Genomic DNA, 13,513 nt, shown 5'->3' on the forward strand with positions numbered 1-13,513 from the left:
ATTGGTATGCACAAAGTGTGAACATTTGTTTTTGGAGTCAAACTGTGTGCCAATATGGCAGCATCAACACAACAAGCGAGTCATGATTCTATGAGTCATACGTGTTCATGCTGGTTCCAACAACATTGATGGAAAGCTGTAATATACTGTAATTCACAAGTGTATGGATACTGTAGCTGCTCCAGTGTGCCTGTTAGTCAGTAATGAGGCTGTGAGAGGAAACATACCACGTGGTGACAGCTGAAAGCCTTCATGACCGAGGCTTCATTGAGAAACTCGATCCTCTCGCGCAGGCTCGCCGATTCGTTGACCGTCTTGACGGCGACGCGTGTATCCGGGTCTCCTTTGACGATGTCCTTGGCGATCCCCTCGTACACCATGCCGAAGGAGCCCTGACCCAGCTCTTTGAACACATTGATCTTGTCCCTGGGCACCTCCCACTCATCAGGAACATACACTACACAAGACACAAATCACCATTTCCATCAAGTGAACCATTCACAATCATCACAAGGTGCCACTTATCTGTTTACATACAGGAGAAAGCACAACGTGTGTTACTTCCCAATCTTAGTAGTTATGTTATGATGCTCTCTTACCATCGTTGGTGCTGATGTACTCAGGGTTTGAGGAGGCGATAAGAGGTCCTGTCGGGCCTTCTGTTTGCCTGTAACATGACCACAGAAATCATCTGAGATGCTAAAAACTGTTATAAGATGTGCATTTTCCCCAGTCTGTCTGGACCTTCCCGCAGAGTCTGTCTGTGTCCTGTCACACACCCCTGATAGCTACTAGGCTCAAAGTATTCAAACTGAACACCCTCTTCTTCAAATCCCACCATAGGTTCATCATCCTGATGGGCAGCATGTCATAGATCTTACCTCTTCTTGAAGATCACAAAGACTCCACCTCCCACGAACAGCAGCAGGATAAAGCAGATGACTGGACCCATCACAATCCAGATTAAACCTGGATCCGCTGTAATAAACACAGAAGTCAGTGGTCAGTTCACGTGGAAGATTGCAGGGTATGAAAGACAGATCTGCATTAAAGAATAATAATGTGTAAACCAGCTGAAATAGGCCTTGGTTATTAATATTATTATGTACTGTAAGCAGTTTATGAACTTCCAGATTCATGTGAATAATGCATGCCATGCGAGTTGAGCCTCTGGTCTTACGATTGGGCATGAAGAAGTAAGTGGTTTCTGTAAAAGAGCCGTTTCCTGCCAAGGAGGTGGCGCGGACCCTCACGCTGTAGTTTCCAGGTTGCACAAGCGAAAGCTTCGCGCCCCCTGACTTGACGTAGGCCGGCCGTGACACACAAGCTGTGTGATCCTGAAAAAAAAAGAGAAAACATTTGAGCACGATAAAAAACTAATTTGCATTAACGCGTAATTATCGCGTTAACTTTGACAGCCCTAGAAATAACACTTGCACAACCTGTTAAACTGTGTTAGAATATTCACAACTTTTAGCATGTAGACTAGTTAGTCAGTCATAATCAGAGGTCTGCATAAAAAGCATGTGTTAAGTCTTTAGCCATATGCCACCACTAAACCAAATAATTAATTTGAACCTCTGACATGCTCTAAATGTCAGTTTAAAAGAATCCAGATCAGTTTGTTTCAGCTGCAGGGTTAGCTGTTAGTGAGTGGTGTGTTTTCAGTGCAGTGCAGGAGATGTCGTCTGAGATGCCAGTCCATCCCTGCCACTGCATTAGAGTCTTCCTCCCTGCCTCTGTCACTATGGTAACAGAGCTGCTACTGGCTCCTAGGGTCAGGCAGTGCAGCAATGAATAGCAATGAGAGCTGAATTCTCACATTTACAGCAAGTAAACAACAACAACACTTACAGAATCACACTGTCACAGACGAGCAAGTCTGCGCACAAACACACAGAAATAATAATAATATGCAAACACACAGTGGAAGCATTGGGAGTTTGTAAACAAATATTTCCTTTGTTCCTCTCTCCATATAAAGAACAGACAGAATTTGAGTGTATACAGCAAACCTTTCCTGCCTGCCTCCACTCCCCAGAGTCTACCCAGATCTTCCCCGGTTCTCTCTGCATTTCTTCTTACCGTCATCCATGTTTTCTTATGCACCTGTCTGCTCTTTAAGCTCCGTATTTCTCTTTCCTATCAAGTACATCAAGATCATTTCTGCCGAATCCTCTCTCCTGTCTCCTTCACTTTAGCAAACCTCCTTCCCCTGACTTCTTCCCGAATCCTCACTCTCTAAAAGTTCAGTGATGGTTGATACTGACCTCTGAGTCTCCAACCCTCCTGTAGAACACCTCATACAGGATGATGAGGCCGTTAGGGGAGCGAGGTGAGTTCCATTTAATCAACACATAGGGAGGCTCGGCTGTCACTATCTCGTGGGTCACAGGGCCTGGGATGACGTCTGCTTTCTCTGTAGGTACCAGACATAAAGACAAACACTTCACACATGTGCAGTATGAAGCACTGCATTTCCACGTTGCTCTTAGTTGGCAACTTTTATCCCTGATTGACTTTAGAAACAATGTTTCGGTTGCACATGTGAATTGAATGCATATTTGAACTGTTTGATCACTTATGGCCTTTCTCAATGCTGCGTAGGGAAATCTCAACGTGTCAAAAGCATATATACTCAATTACCAAAATGACCATGAAGTTGAATCAACACACCTCTCAAAAAGAGTTTCAACAAAAACATAATAACCTTCATTAAAGGGATAGTTTGCGTGTTATGAAGTGGGGTTGTATGAGGTACTTATCCACAGTCAGTGTATTACTTACAGTGGATGACCGTCTTTAGCCACCTAAAAGAAAGGCCCACCGGTTTACCTCGCCGTTAGACAGCTATACAGTCTGTGTTTCCGACGGGGAACTGAACCATTATGTATGCTCTTGCCAAAGTAACCAGATTCCATGGAAAAAACAGTAATATTACCTCACAGAACAAGGGAGTTGCTGGTGTACCGCTGCCTCGATTGGTTAGTTAGTTAGTGTTATTGTTTGACTTTGGTTAGTTCGGATTCACCAAAGTCACACAATAACACAAACGAGCTAATCGATTGAGGCAGCGGTAGACCAGCAACCCCTGTGTTCTGCAAGGTAAAATTGCAGGTTTTATCAATGGAGTCTGGTGGCCTTGGCGAGAGCATAGATGGATACAACGGCTTCAGTTCCTTGTCAGAAAGGGGCTGTCTCATTGCAAGGTATGAAAATATTCTAAATATAGTATACACGTAAACTAATATTGATTTTTTTATGTGAGCCTTTCTTTTAGGTGGCTAAAATACATTTTGCTGCCGGCCCCCTTCCACAGCAGTACAATTCTTTGCCTCTGAGTGGTAACTACTATTTGTTTCTCCAAACTGGGGGCGTGCCGACCATCATCTACTGTAGGTAATACACTGACTGGATCAGTACCTCATACAACCCACTTCAAAACACCCAAACTATCCCTTTAAGTTGGGATTTCTTGCAGAACTGTTGTATTACACTGCATTACTGTTAGCTTCTATAGGTGTACCTTATAAACTGAGTGCATATAAGTGTGAGATTTGCGTTTGTTCTTACCCTCTGGCATAGTTCGAGCGCTGACATAAGTAGCCATGCTGCAGCGTTTGAGGTCTGTCGCATGGTTGCAGGCCATGATCTCTATCTTATAGCTGGTAAAGTGGTGCAGGTTGGAGATGACTGTCGACTCCTTTGAGGACACCTTCAGCTCCACCTGAGCAGAAAAGACAAGAGAAATGTAACAACTCCAACTGCGTCAGTGATTTGTGGCTACACTCTAGGGATATCATACAAAACCATTTATTTTTGTTAGAAAGTGATGAAGACAAAAACATGTCATGTGCTTTCAATTATTCAGTATGTAAATTTACAGATTTTGAAATACAATATTTTTCAAGAGACAGTGTTTCACTTCTGTTTCTGCTGATTTTGAGCAACTTTTAAAGGGGATCAGTATTAATTTTCTTATTTTACATGTGCATTTCAAAACTGAAACTCTAGGATGGAGAACAGCAAACGATCAGCACATGTGATGACACGAGAATGACAAATCTGTATGGTATACAAAATCTAAAAAGTGTTTGAGACCTTGGATCCCTCCTTGTCCTTGTCCTCAGGGGTGGCTGTGGTGGAGCCGAATGCCAGACTGGGGGCCGTGGTGAGGAAGAAAGAGGATAGGGTGGCGTTGGCAACTCCCACTGAGCGTCGGCGACGAGATGGTCTGGACAAACAGAGCAACAGGTAAAGCTGTTAGCAAAAGTTAGGTAAAATGACAGTAAAAACCTGAAGGAAGTTATTTTTTAGAGCCTCTGCATGCAGTCCTCTCACACAAATGGCTCTCAGACAAGTCAGGAGAAATTAACACAAAAGTCAGAAGCAGTTCACGTGAACTAGATGCTGGCAGATGGAGCAGTAGCGTGGAGGAGACCAGTGAGGACCTCTATCCACACTAACCTTTACAGTGTGGAGCAAGTCTGACTGCATGACATTTATCTACAAATACCACCTACTGCCCTGCTGGATGAGCTACCAACCCTCACCACTAGGTGGTGCCAATGAGCAGGTCCACTTTACTCCCAGTGGTTATGAGTGTACGCCCACCACAAAGGCCATGAACTTAAACCAACTAAGACATAGAAGACCTGCAGTGTAGAGCTGCAACGATTAATCGATCAGTTGTGAACTATCAAATTATCAAAAACTATTTTGATAATCGGTTTGAGTAATTTACAAAAAAAGCCAAAATTCTCTGAATCCAGCTTCTTAAATGTGAATATTTTCTGGTTTCTTTACTCCTCTATGACAGTAATGTGAATATCTCTGAGTTGTGGACAAAACAAAACATTTGAGGACGTCATCTTGGGCTTTGAGAAACTGATCGACATCATTTCTGACATTTTATAGACCAAACAACTTAATGACTTATTGAGAAAATAATCAACAGATTAATCGAAAATGAAAATAATAATTAGTTTGCAACCCTACTGCACTAACCTCTGTGTAAGGACACGGAGAATCACTGTCTATGAATTAGAAAACTATCTTCCTTCCTTCCAAAATGACCACCATTAAGTGTCCTTGAGTAGCACACTTTACCCCAAGCTGCTGCAGGGAAGCTTCTCCTTCACTGTACAGCGAAGTGTAGTTAATGTTGAACCAACACTTGTTCAAGTAGGAGAAAAAATAAGAAGCTTCCTGCATCCCTTTGCGTGATGGAAAAAGAGAGCACGAGGAGTTCTTTGTGTACTTCGGTGTATGGGGCTGACCTTGGCCCGTTCAACAGCATGGGTTCAAAATCCAGCTGAGGTGTGTGTGAGTGTTTGTGTGCTTCCAAATGGCAGTCTGCATGACTGCATCCCTGACTGGCATGAATGATAATGGGCACAGTAATCACTCCCCTAGGGAAGCGGAGGGAGAGACTGTGTGTGTGTGTGTGTGTGTGTGTGTGTGTGTGTGTGTGTGTGTGTGTGTGTCAGGGGAGAGGGTAGGGGTACAGCGGCCCAGACAATCAGCACCTCCCACCCTGAGCCCCCCACAGTAGTGCCCTGCACAAAAACAAGGGTCTACATAAACCACACAAACACACACACGGATGGACAAGACAGAGTTGGCACGGAGCTGTTTTGAGACGCACATCATGGTGGCTGGCACAAAAGAGGAGTGACTGAGTCTGGCTCGAGAGAGAGAGAGAGAGAGAGAGAGAGGATCCAGTGTTGCTGATGCACTGCCATAAACAGCAACTAACAAAGCAAGAAGCTCCTGTTGGTGCTACGCTTGGTGTCACGCTAAATGGACTGACTTTTGAATGTACACAGGCTTTTTAAAACAAGCATAAAGTTCATTAAAAGTTGTAACCAAACCGCTGTACAGTGTGTGACTTTAGTGTGGCCACTGTGACAAGAAAGAAGCTTAAAGTTGGCCTGGACTTGTTTAAACTGTTCAGTCGTTAACAAAGACATTCAAAAACATTGCGATAATAACGTGTTAATACAAAGCTGTTTAAAATATAAATATATAAATATAAATATAAACTGCTACGATTATGACATTGCTGGGATCATGATGTCCAGATGTGTTGGTCATGAGCTGTAACATTTAATTACAATACTGGGATGCGTACCTGCTCTCAAAGACTTCATTGTGGAGGTAGTTCTCAAAGGTCTTGCGGTACTCTATCTCCTCCTGCTCCTTCTTCAGCTGGTTGTCTGTCTTGGGGCAAGCGCAGCACCTGCCCCCTGAGGTGGGCTCATCTGTGTGGTTCCACTTCTGCTCATCCTCGCTGTCCAGGTGGGTTGGGATACGAGACGGCAGCTTCATTCCTGGGCGGGAGAAACAGGCGTGAGGGAAAGCCAGACAAACACATGTAAACAGAGCATCAGCTGATTGTTTTGAAACAGTAGTCTGGGCAGATTTGAATGGATCAACCTATGGATACTGACCTTGTAGGCAGTAGTCAAACTTGTAGAGGTCGCTGTCCTCAGATTGCTTACGACAGATGACGCGGTAGTGGGTGATGTTGCCGTTGGGACTGGCGGGAGGCTTCCACTTCAGGATGATCTGAGAGGAGGAGTTGGAGGAGGAGATGGGGTCCAGAGGCACAGAGGGTTCTGAGGGGGAAGAAGGAAGACAACAGTCAGGACTGCATTGGTGATATATGACCTTAGGCTGCGTTCAGACCAACTTGTGAAAAATACGCAGCCCCTCATTCGTCATTGTCACAAAAAAGGATAAAAATGATTGCTGCAGATATTTTTTCCAGACGGGAAAGGTGGGGGGGAGGAACACTGCTATCAAGCAAACATAGATGTAAACAATGCAGGGTTGAAAATATGCCCAAAAATGTTGCAAATGATTTATGAAGAGGGAAATGCATTCGGCGAGTTTGTTATGCCTCAAGAATAAACACAATGTGTTAAGGTGAGAAAGACTAAATGTAGACATAACTGTGTTTGTTTACAAGAAAACTCCATGGGGTACTTCTAAACCAAGACAGTTGATAGTCCAGAAATTGTGATTCTGTATAATTTATTCATCATCTAATTGTAAAGTCAGATATTCTCTACAGTCAGTGAAACCCTCCATCAAATCTAACATCCAAAACAAAGTCCTTAAAAACATATTCTCCTAACTTCTGTTTTTATGTGGTGTAACTCACTGGTGGCTTCAGTGCGGACGTAGATGATCTTGCTCTTGGCTCCATGAATCTCATGAACCTCGTGCTCGTCAGGTACAGACAGTTGGGTTTTGACCATTATGGCGTACTGGGTCCAGGGCTTCAATGGTCGGATCAGGTGCCCCGGATCCTCCGCTTTCTTGCTGTCCGTGGAACGACTTGGAGGCTCGACATCAGCAATCGCCCAGCTGTTAGAGCCGCACGCGTCCTGCCCATCAAACTCCGTCACATTCCTATACGGCCTGTAGCAGATGGAAAGAAAAAAGATCAGAGAAAGGTAAGGATGTAATGCAATGTTTATTTAAATGGCACATTTAAGTGCTTTAAAAGAGTGTAAGGAGAATTTTAGATTTGATTCTGTCCAAAATAACTCCTGATGGGGTCTCTGTACTCCAGAGACAGTCATTCAAGGTGTGAATACATTTCCCGTCTGATTTTTTTTTAACCTACTAGTATCTCAGTCTTGTCTTTATTCATCTGTAAAAGAGTTCATGACATTCACTAGTTGATGTTGATACAGTTTACAAGCTTGCTTATAGGACTAAAGGCACTGACACACCAAGCCAACGGTCGGCCGACGGCCAGTTTGGGGCTGTTGGTGAGCGTTTGCCGGCCTAGTTTTTGCAGTGTGTCCCACACCATTGGTTCTAGTCTGCCCATATCGGAGTGGTGTGAAAATGGTCAGCAAACAACGCTTTGTTTCATGTACGTATCATAACAATGGCTTGTATGTCTGCCATCCAAAGTCTTCCGGTTTCCTTTTTTGAATGAAAAATATGGACTACCGCCACCTGCTGGCAAAATGTTAGTTTCAGCAGTTTTAAAGCCACTGCCAAACCATTAGTCAAGAGCAAGACGTGTCGGACCAAATGAATCTTGTCTCTTGATGAAAATATCATCAGCAGTATCAAAAGCAGCCGTGGGATCAAGGCAGGCCAATCGTTATGGTTGCTCATTGTGACTAGCTACTGTCATTTTATTTTGTAATAAACTATGGGATGTTTTGTGCCATGGTACGGAGAAATCCAAGGATTTCTGTTAGATACTTACGCCTCTTTGTAGAGAACCATAAAGCCCAGCAAGTCTCTGAAGTCTGTGGGCCAAAAGGGCTCCCACTTCAACATAATCATAGTTGACGTGGTCTTGATCACTTTGAATTCCAGCAGCTTCGTCTCACCTAAGGGATGAAACAGACGATGGTCAGCACATGACTTCGGTAAAAGAGCAAATGAAGAGTAGATGATCAAACACCCCAGTGCTTCTGCTTTTGAGGTACAGACAATCACACCACAATGGTTAAAGATATAAGCAGCATTTCTGCATTTTCTCATAAAACTATATGACAAAACATAAAGCTTAGACTTGTAAAATGCACATTACGTAGAGTAAGGATGTGTGTTTTGTACTTTTCTTGACAACACTGTTCATTAGGAGTATATTTCAGTTTAATAATATACATTCAGCAATAGATGCATGTACTCTCAGCCTTAAGAGCTAAAATGAGAGATGTTGAGGTGGTAAAAAAACCAGGAAGATCTTTTCTATAAGATTAAAAAAAAAATGTAATTATGTTTGTACTGCAAGTACAAAAAATCCAAAGCACATTTAGAACAATACAATAATGAAATGTAATCAGTAAGGTTAGTGAACGTCTCATGTCTGACATTCTGGTCATCTTACAGGAGGCTTGGTCCCCGTTGGTGCGTACGGCGATGTCACTCTTTTGGTTGCGCTCCTTGGTTCCCGTCACCTCCTCCATCTTTCTGATTTCAGACATGCAGAGTTTGGAGTTGTAGTGGAAGAACGTACGACCGCGACGGATGGTCAGGTTGTGCTTGGACCAATCCCACAGCTCACGCAGGTTCTGGTTGTCCAGCGCATAGAAGGAAAAGGTACTAAGAGAGACAGAGGGAAGACAAATAAATATTAAACGCAACATTTATTTAAATGTAGAGGAGAAGAGAGGAGAGGAGAGGAGAGGAGAGGAGAGGAGAGGAGAGGAGAGGAGAGGAGAGGAGAGGAGAGGAGAGGATACTTACTCTCCCTCAAGATGCTCCCCCCTAATAACGCGTAGTTTGCGGAGGAAGGAGAGGGAGACCAGGGCGTAGGCTCTGCGAACAGTCAGGTATCCTGTGATTTCCTCAAGCTGGCCCAAACTAGCCTCCAACTCAGCTGCAATGTTATCTGCATGGAGATGGACATTTGTTCATATAGACAGTCAGTAGGAAGACAGGCAGAAAACAGACAGATGGTCATATGGTCATATGTGAAGGTGGATAGACACAAACTGTAAGGCTAGAAGTCCTGAGGCCTGTACTACGAAGCCAGTTCAACATACCCAGGGTATCTTCTCGTTATCTGGTTTAACTAACCCTAACAATCACGCTAAAGGGTCCTACGACGGTGTTTATCAACTCGGTAAATCAACCCAGGGTTTCTCAATCTGGCTATGCAGTTCACATAAAAGGGCCGGTGTTTGCAGCATGTGACAAATCACAAACATGGACAAGTCTACTGTCAGCAGAGCGGCATATTGAAGAAGCTGGAAAAATAAAGAATTGCTGATGTGTGAGTGTGTAAATTAACAGACTTATAATATCACTCCCCCATCTAGGGCACGATAGATCTGAGTATAATCATTTTGTGTCTTCTGTAATATTATTTTACGATCCGAGCATCAAGCTCTGATTGGTCAGTAGGTGGTGCTTTTATACAAATTGATCTCTTATATTGAACATAACCTGCTCCGGAGCAGATTAGGTGTTAAGCATCAGTAACCATGGCGATCTACCCCGGTAAGAAGTGAACCACCGTCGTAGGACTAAAAACCCTGAAAGGTTAAACCTGAAGTTACCTCACTAACCCCAAATCCTGCTTCGTAGTACAGGCCTCTGATAAAGAGAGCAAGGCAGACTGAGAAACCTGAGCGACAGACATAGTGTGAGAAGCAGAGCCTCTACGGGAGGCCCAGCAGGCGGTGAGGTGTAGTAGTACTCACTCCCTCCTCGAATCTTGATGATCATGTTGCCGTGGAGAACAGTGCAGCCTCTCAAAGCCTGAGCTGATGTGACCGAGTCAACCGTCTTATTTCCCACACACAGTTTAGGACACAGGCCTGCACATGGCGAACAGGTCAACCTACACAGATGGACAGAGAGATGTACACAGATTAGGGCCATCAACACACCTTATTGATGCAGATCAATGCAGACAAGCAGGAACATTACATGCAATTGATACATTCCAGAGCTACAAAACAACTGAAGCTGCAATGTTTATAAGAGCTGGCGATTGATGAGTTAACACGCCAAGCGTCAGTGTCAGGACGCTTGGAGGCGTCATGGTAACACTGCCTAAATTGGAGACAAACAACAAACTGTTTTTTCAGAGAGGAAAACAACAACAAAAATACCATGAATGTTTCTGTGCGTAGATATGAGAAATGGAATGATGCAGAATTGAATGGTATGAGGCAGGAATGCTCAGTGACGTACTGGTGTGGCGTGGGTTGGGACCGGGGATGACATGGCATTTTCAAAACAACAAGGCTGAATCTGTTTAGTGGAATTTAACTGATCTACATTTATTCTACTTGCTGGAATCTATCCTGAATTTTATATGTGGGCAGCTGTCTGGCTTCATATTTGAGTTTGTGGTGTGCTCACTCTTGTTTGTACCTCTTGTTCCTAATATTTTCTGGCTTCTCTGTATTAATCCTTTATTTGACTTCAATAAATATCAAAAAACAAAAGCTTTCTAACAGGGCTGTCAAAGTTAACGCAATAATAACGCAAATTAGTTTTAACGGCACTAATTTCTTTAACGCATTAACGCAACTTGCGATTTTTTAGGTTGTAGCAGACTAAAGCTAGAGTGAATACTTGTATCATATGAAACTACAAAACCTAAGGAATCTATTGGTACCAACCATGTCATACTAGCTCGTTGGGAACGAGGTTAAATAACACTCCAGACTTGTGCTAAATGTTGGCGAGGAAAAACTGGCATGGCTCTTGTAAATGGGTTCTATGGGTACCCACGAGTCTCCCCTTTACAGACATCCCCACTTTATGATAATCACATGCAGTTTGGGGCAAGTCATAGTAAAGTCAGCACACTGACAGCTGTTGTTGCCCGTTGGGCTTGAGTTTGCCATGTTATGATTTGAGCATATTTTTTATGTTAAATGCAGTACCTGTGAGGGTTTCTGGACAATATTTGTCATTGTTTTGTGTTGTTAACTGATTTCTAAAATTAAATATATACATACATTTGCATAAAGCAAGCGTATTTGCCCACTCCCATGTTGATAAGAGTATTCAAAACTTGACAAATCTCCCTTTAAGATACATTTTGAACAAATAAAAAATGTGTGATCGCGATAAAATATTTGAATCGAATGACAGCCTACTTTCTAATAACCAAAGTGGTGGCAAGATGTGTGAAATCTGTGCTAAAACAACTGACTGAATGTAAGGAATCATCTCAAATGAGAGACAATAAAACAGAGCCTCGCAATTCAATGAATGAGCTGATGCATCCAGAGGTGAATCTGTATAATTCTCTAAATTAATTTGATAAATCCCATAATGAATCCATAGGCTTTTAGGAGTGGAATTAGATTACACAATCTATCATCCACATCTGAGCCTCCTTCATTTTTATTAGCACTGGGGGATAGAGGAGGAGAGAGCTTCCTTTCCTTTGCTTCAATTACTTCTGTCGCACATACAACAGACACACAAACACACACACACACACACACACACAGAGCACAATCACAGACAACAATAACAACATGACTGAAACACCAGCTGCAGTTCCCAACAGGCTCTGCTTCTCTCTCTCAGCTCTATGGGTGGCGTCCTCTCCCTCCCTGCAAACATGTGCACGTAATCACACATACACAAATGTACACGGAGCAATGAGGCCTTGATAGTGCTGGCTTTCAGGAAATTCATTCACAAAAGGCAGGGCTTGTCTAGCGAGCAGCCCCGTACACGCCATACGGAGAAAAAGGGACCCGATGCTTCATTCACAAATGAGCTTCTTTTTTTCTTTTTTTCAAGCCGTCTCGAAAGAACATAATCCCTTTCTTTAATTCCACTTCCAGCCTTGACATCCCTAACCACAACGGTCTGCCTTAGACGTAAACTAAAAATGCTGCTTTTTGGTTGGCCGGCTACAAAACCTCAACGTTTCGTTCCTAACACCGCTGAGTGACAGCTTCCCCCACCCACCAGCGTTTTACATACATCCACAAATCAGAGAAGGGGTGACACTGGTTCACTAGAATGGATTTTGAAGCAGCCCAATCAGGGTTTCTCAAACTCAAAGTCAAGGAGACAATGACATCAAACAGCAGCCTTAACAGGCACCTTTTTAAAGCAGCCCCCGAGCCCAGGGAACAGCTAACAAAGGATGCTGTTGTTCACTGCAGGGACCATGCAAGCTCTGCATGCACTGCCATTTGTAAGCTCACCCCGACTTAATTCTATGTTTATGCGACTCTTATTATAATCCCCCTTTCCAGGAAGCACACACAAGTACACACAGTCTTACCAAAATCGTGCCCCTTCTTTCCCCCCAAACAGCCAGGCCGTGCTATAGACGCCATGGTGACATGAAACACTGAGTCTCAGGGGTGTTGTTTTGGTCCTTGTCTGGCTTTTCCTATCCACCCTGAGAGAGCCAAATGAGCCATTACACACCTGGCTTTTCCTACAGTTGTTTCCATCTTATCAAGATCTTAATAACTCACATCAATCAGAGGCCAAATCATTGTTTCCCCTCTATGACTTATAGTGAGTGGAAACACACTGTAATGATCTCTCAAAACAACAGTGAGAAAAAAAAGTATATTTTGTGTGTCTCTCTCTCCCACATGGAAAATCGTATATTCAGCTTCTCAGAAGTAATGCTCTAGTTGCAGTGTAGAAAGGGAGAATGTTTTGGGCCGTTGTACTGAAAAACACAGACACACAGGCAGACAGGCTGGGTCTCAACAGCAGCTCTTAAAGGGACAGTGTTTATCTGTCCGGCTGAACTCTGTGACTCCGGCTCCAGGGTCTGCTAGAACCATCTACGACAGAGGCCGCAGCTGACGCTCGGGTTTGGATTCGGGCCCGGGCCTGGCGGAACCAGACCAAGAACACACACACACACACACACACACACACACTGTACTACTGTGCTGCTATAGCGTCCAGGAAAGATGAGCAAACTCTTTTCAGTGGATTTTAGTGACGATTTCAGTGATTTAGTGATTTCATATCCCGATAATGATATATATCACGATATAGCACTTTTTCTGGTAGTTCAATAAAT

At 43.5% G+C, this 13,513-nt stretch overlaps 1 protein-coding gene across 1 annotated transcript in view; it reads right to left on the minus strand.

Moving 5' to 3' along the window:
• Positions 1-13,513, minus strand: part of insrb (insulin receptor b) — a 92,789-nt gene that overhangs the window by 3,719 nt on the left and 75,557 nt on the right. Inside the window, exons 5-18 of the mRNA XM_074635301.1 lie at positions 10,185-10,324; positions 9,226-9,370; positions 8,867-9,081; positions 8,237-8,363; positions 7,169-7,428; positions 6,453-6,620; positions 6,134-6,332; positions 4,102-4,234; positions 3,574-3,727; positions 2,271-2,419; positions 1,181-1,337; positions 882-978; positions 600-667; positions 228-457 (exon numbers count right to left, since the gene is read on the minus strand). Coding sequence (XP_074491402.1) covers positions 228-457; positions 600-667; positions 882-978; positions 1,181-1,337; positions 2,271-2,419; positions 3,574-3,727; positions 4,102-4,234; positions 6,134-6,332; positions 6,453-6,620; positions 7,169-7,428; positions 8,237-8,363; positions 8,867-9,081; positions 9,226-9,370; positions 10,185-10,324 — 2,242 coding nt within the window. The remainder of the gene's footprint in view (positions 1-227; positions 458-599; positions 668-881; positions 979-1,180; positions 1,338-2,270; positions 2,420-3,573; positions 3,728-4,101; positions 4,235-6,133; positions 6,333-6,452; positions 6,621-7,168; positions 7,429-8,236; positions 8,364-8,866; positions 9,082-9,225; positions 9,371-10,184; positions 10,325-13,513) is intronic.

Source organism: Sebastes fasciatus, chromosome 5 (genome assembly GCF_043250625.1).
Source record: "Sebastes fasciatus isolate fSebFas1 chromosome 5, fSebFas1.pri, whole genome shotgun sequence".
Taxonomy (NCBI): Eukaryota; Metazoa; Chordata; class Actinopteri; order Perciformes; family Sebastidae; genus Sebastes; species Sebastes fasciatus.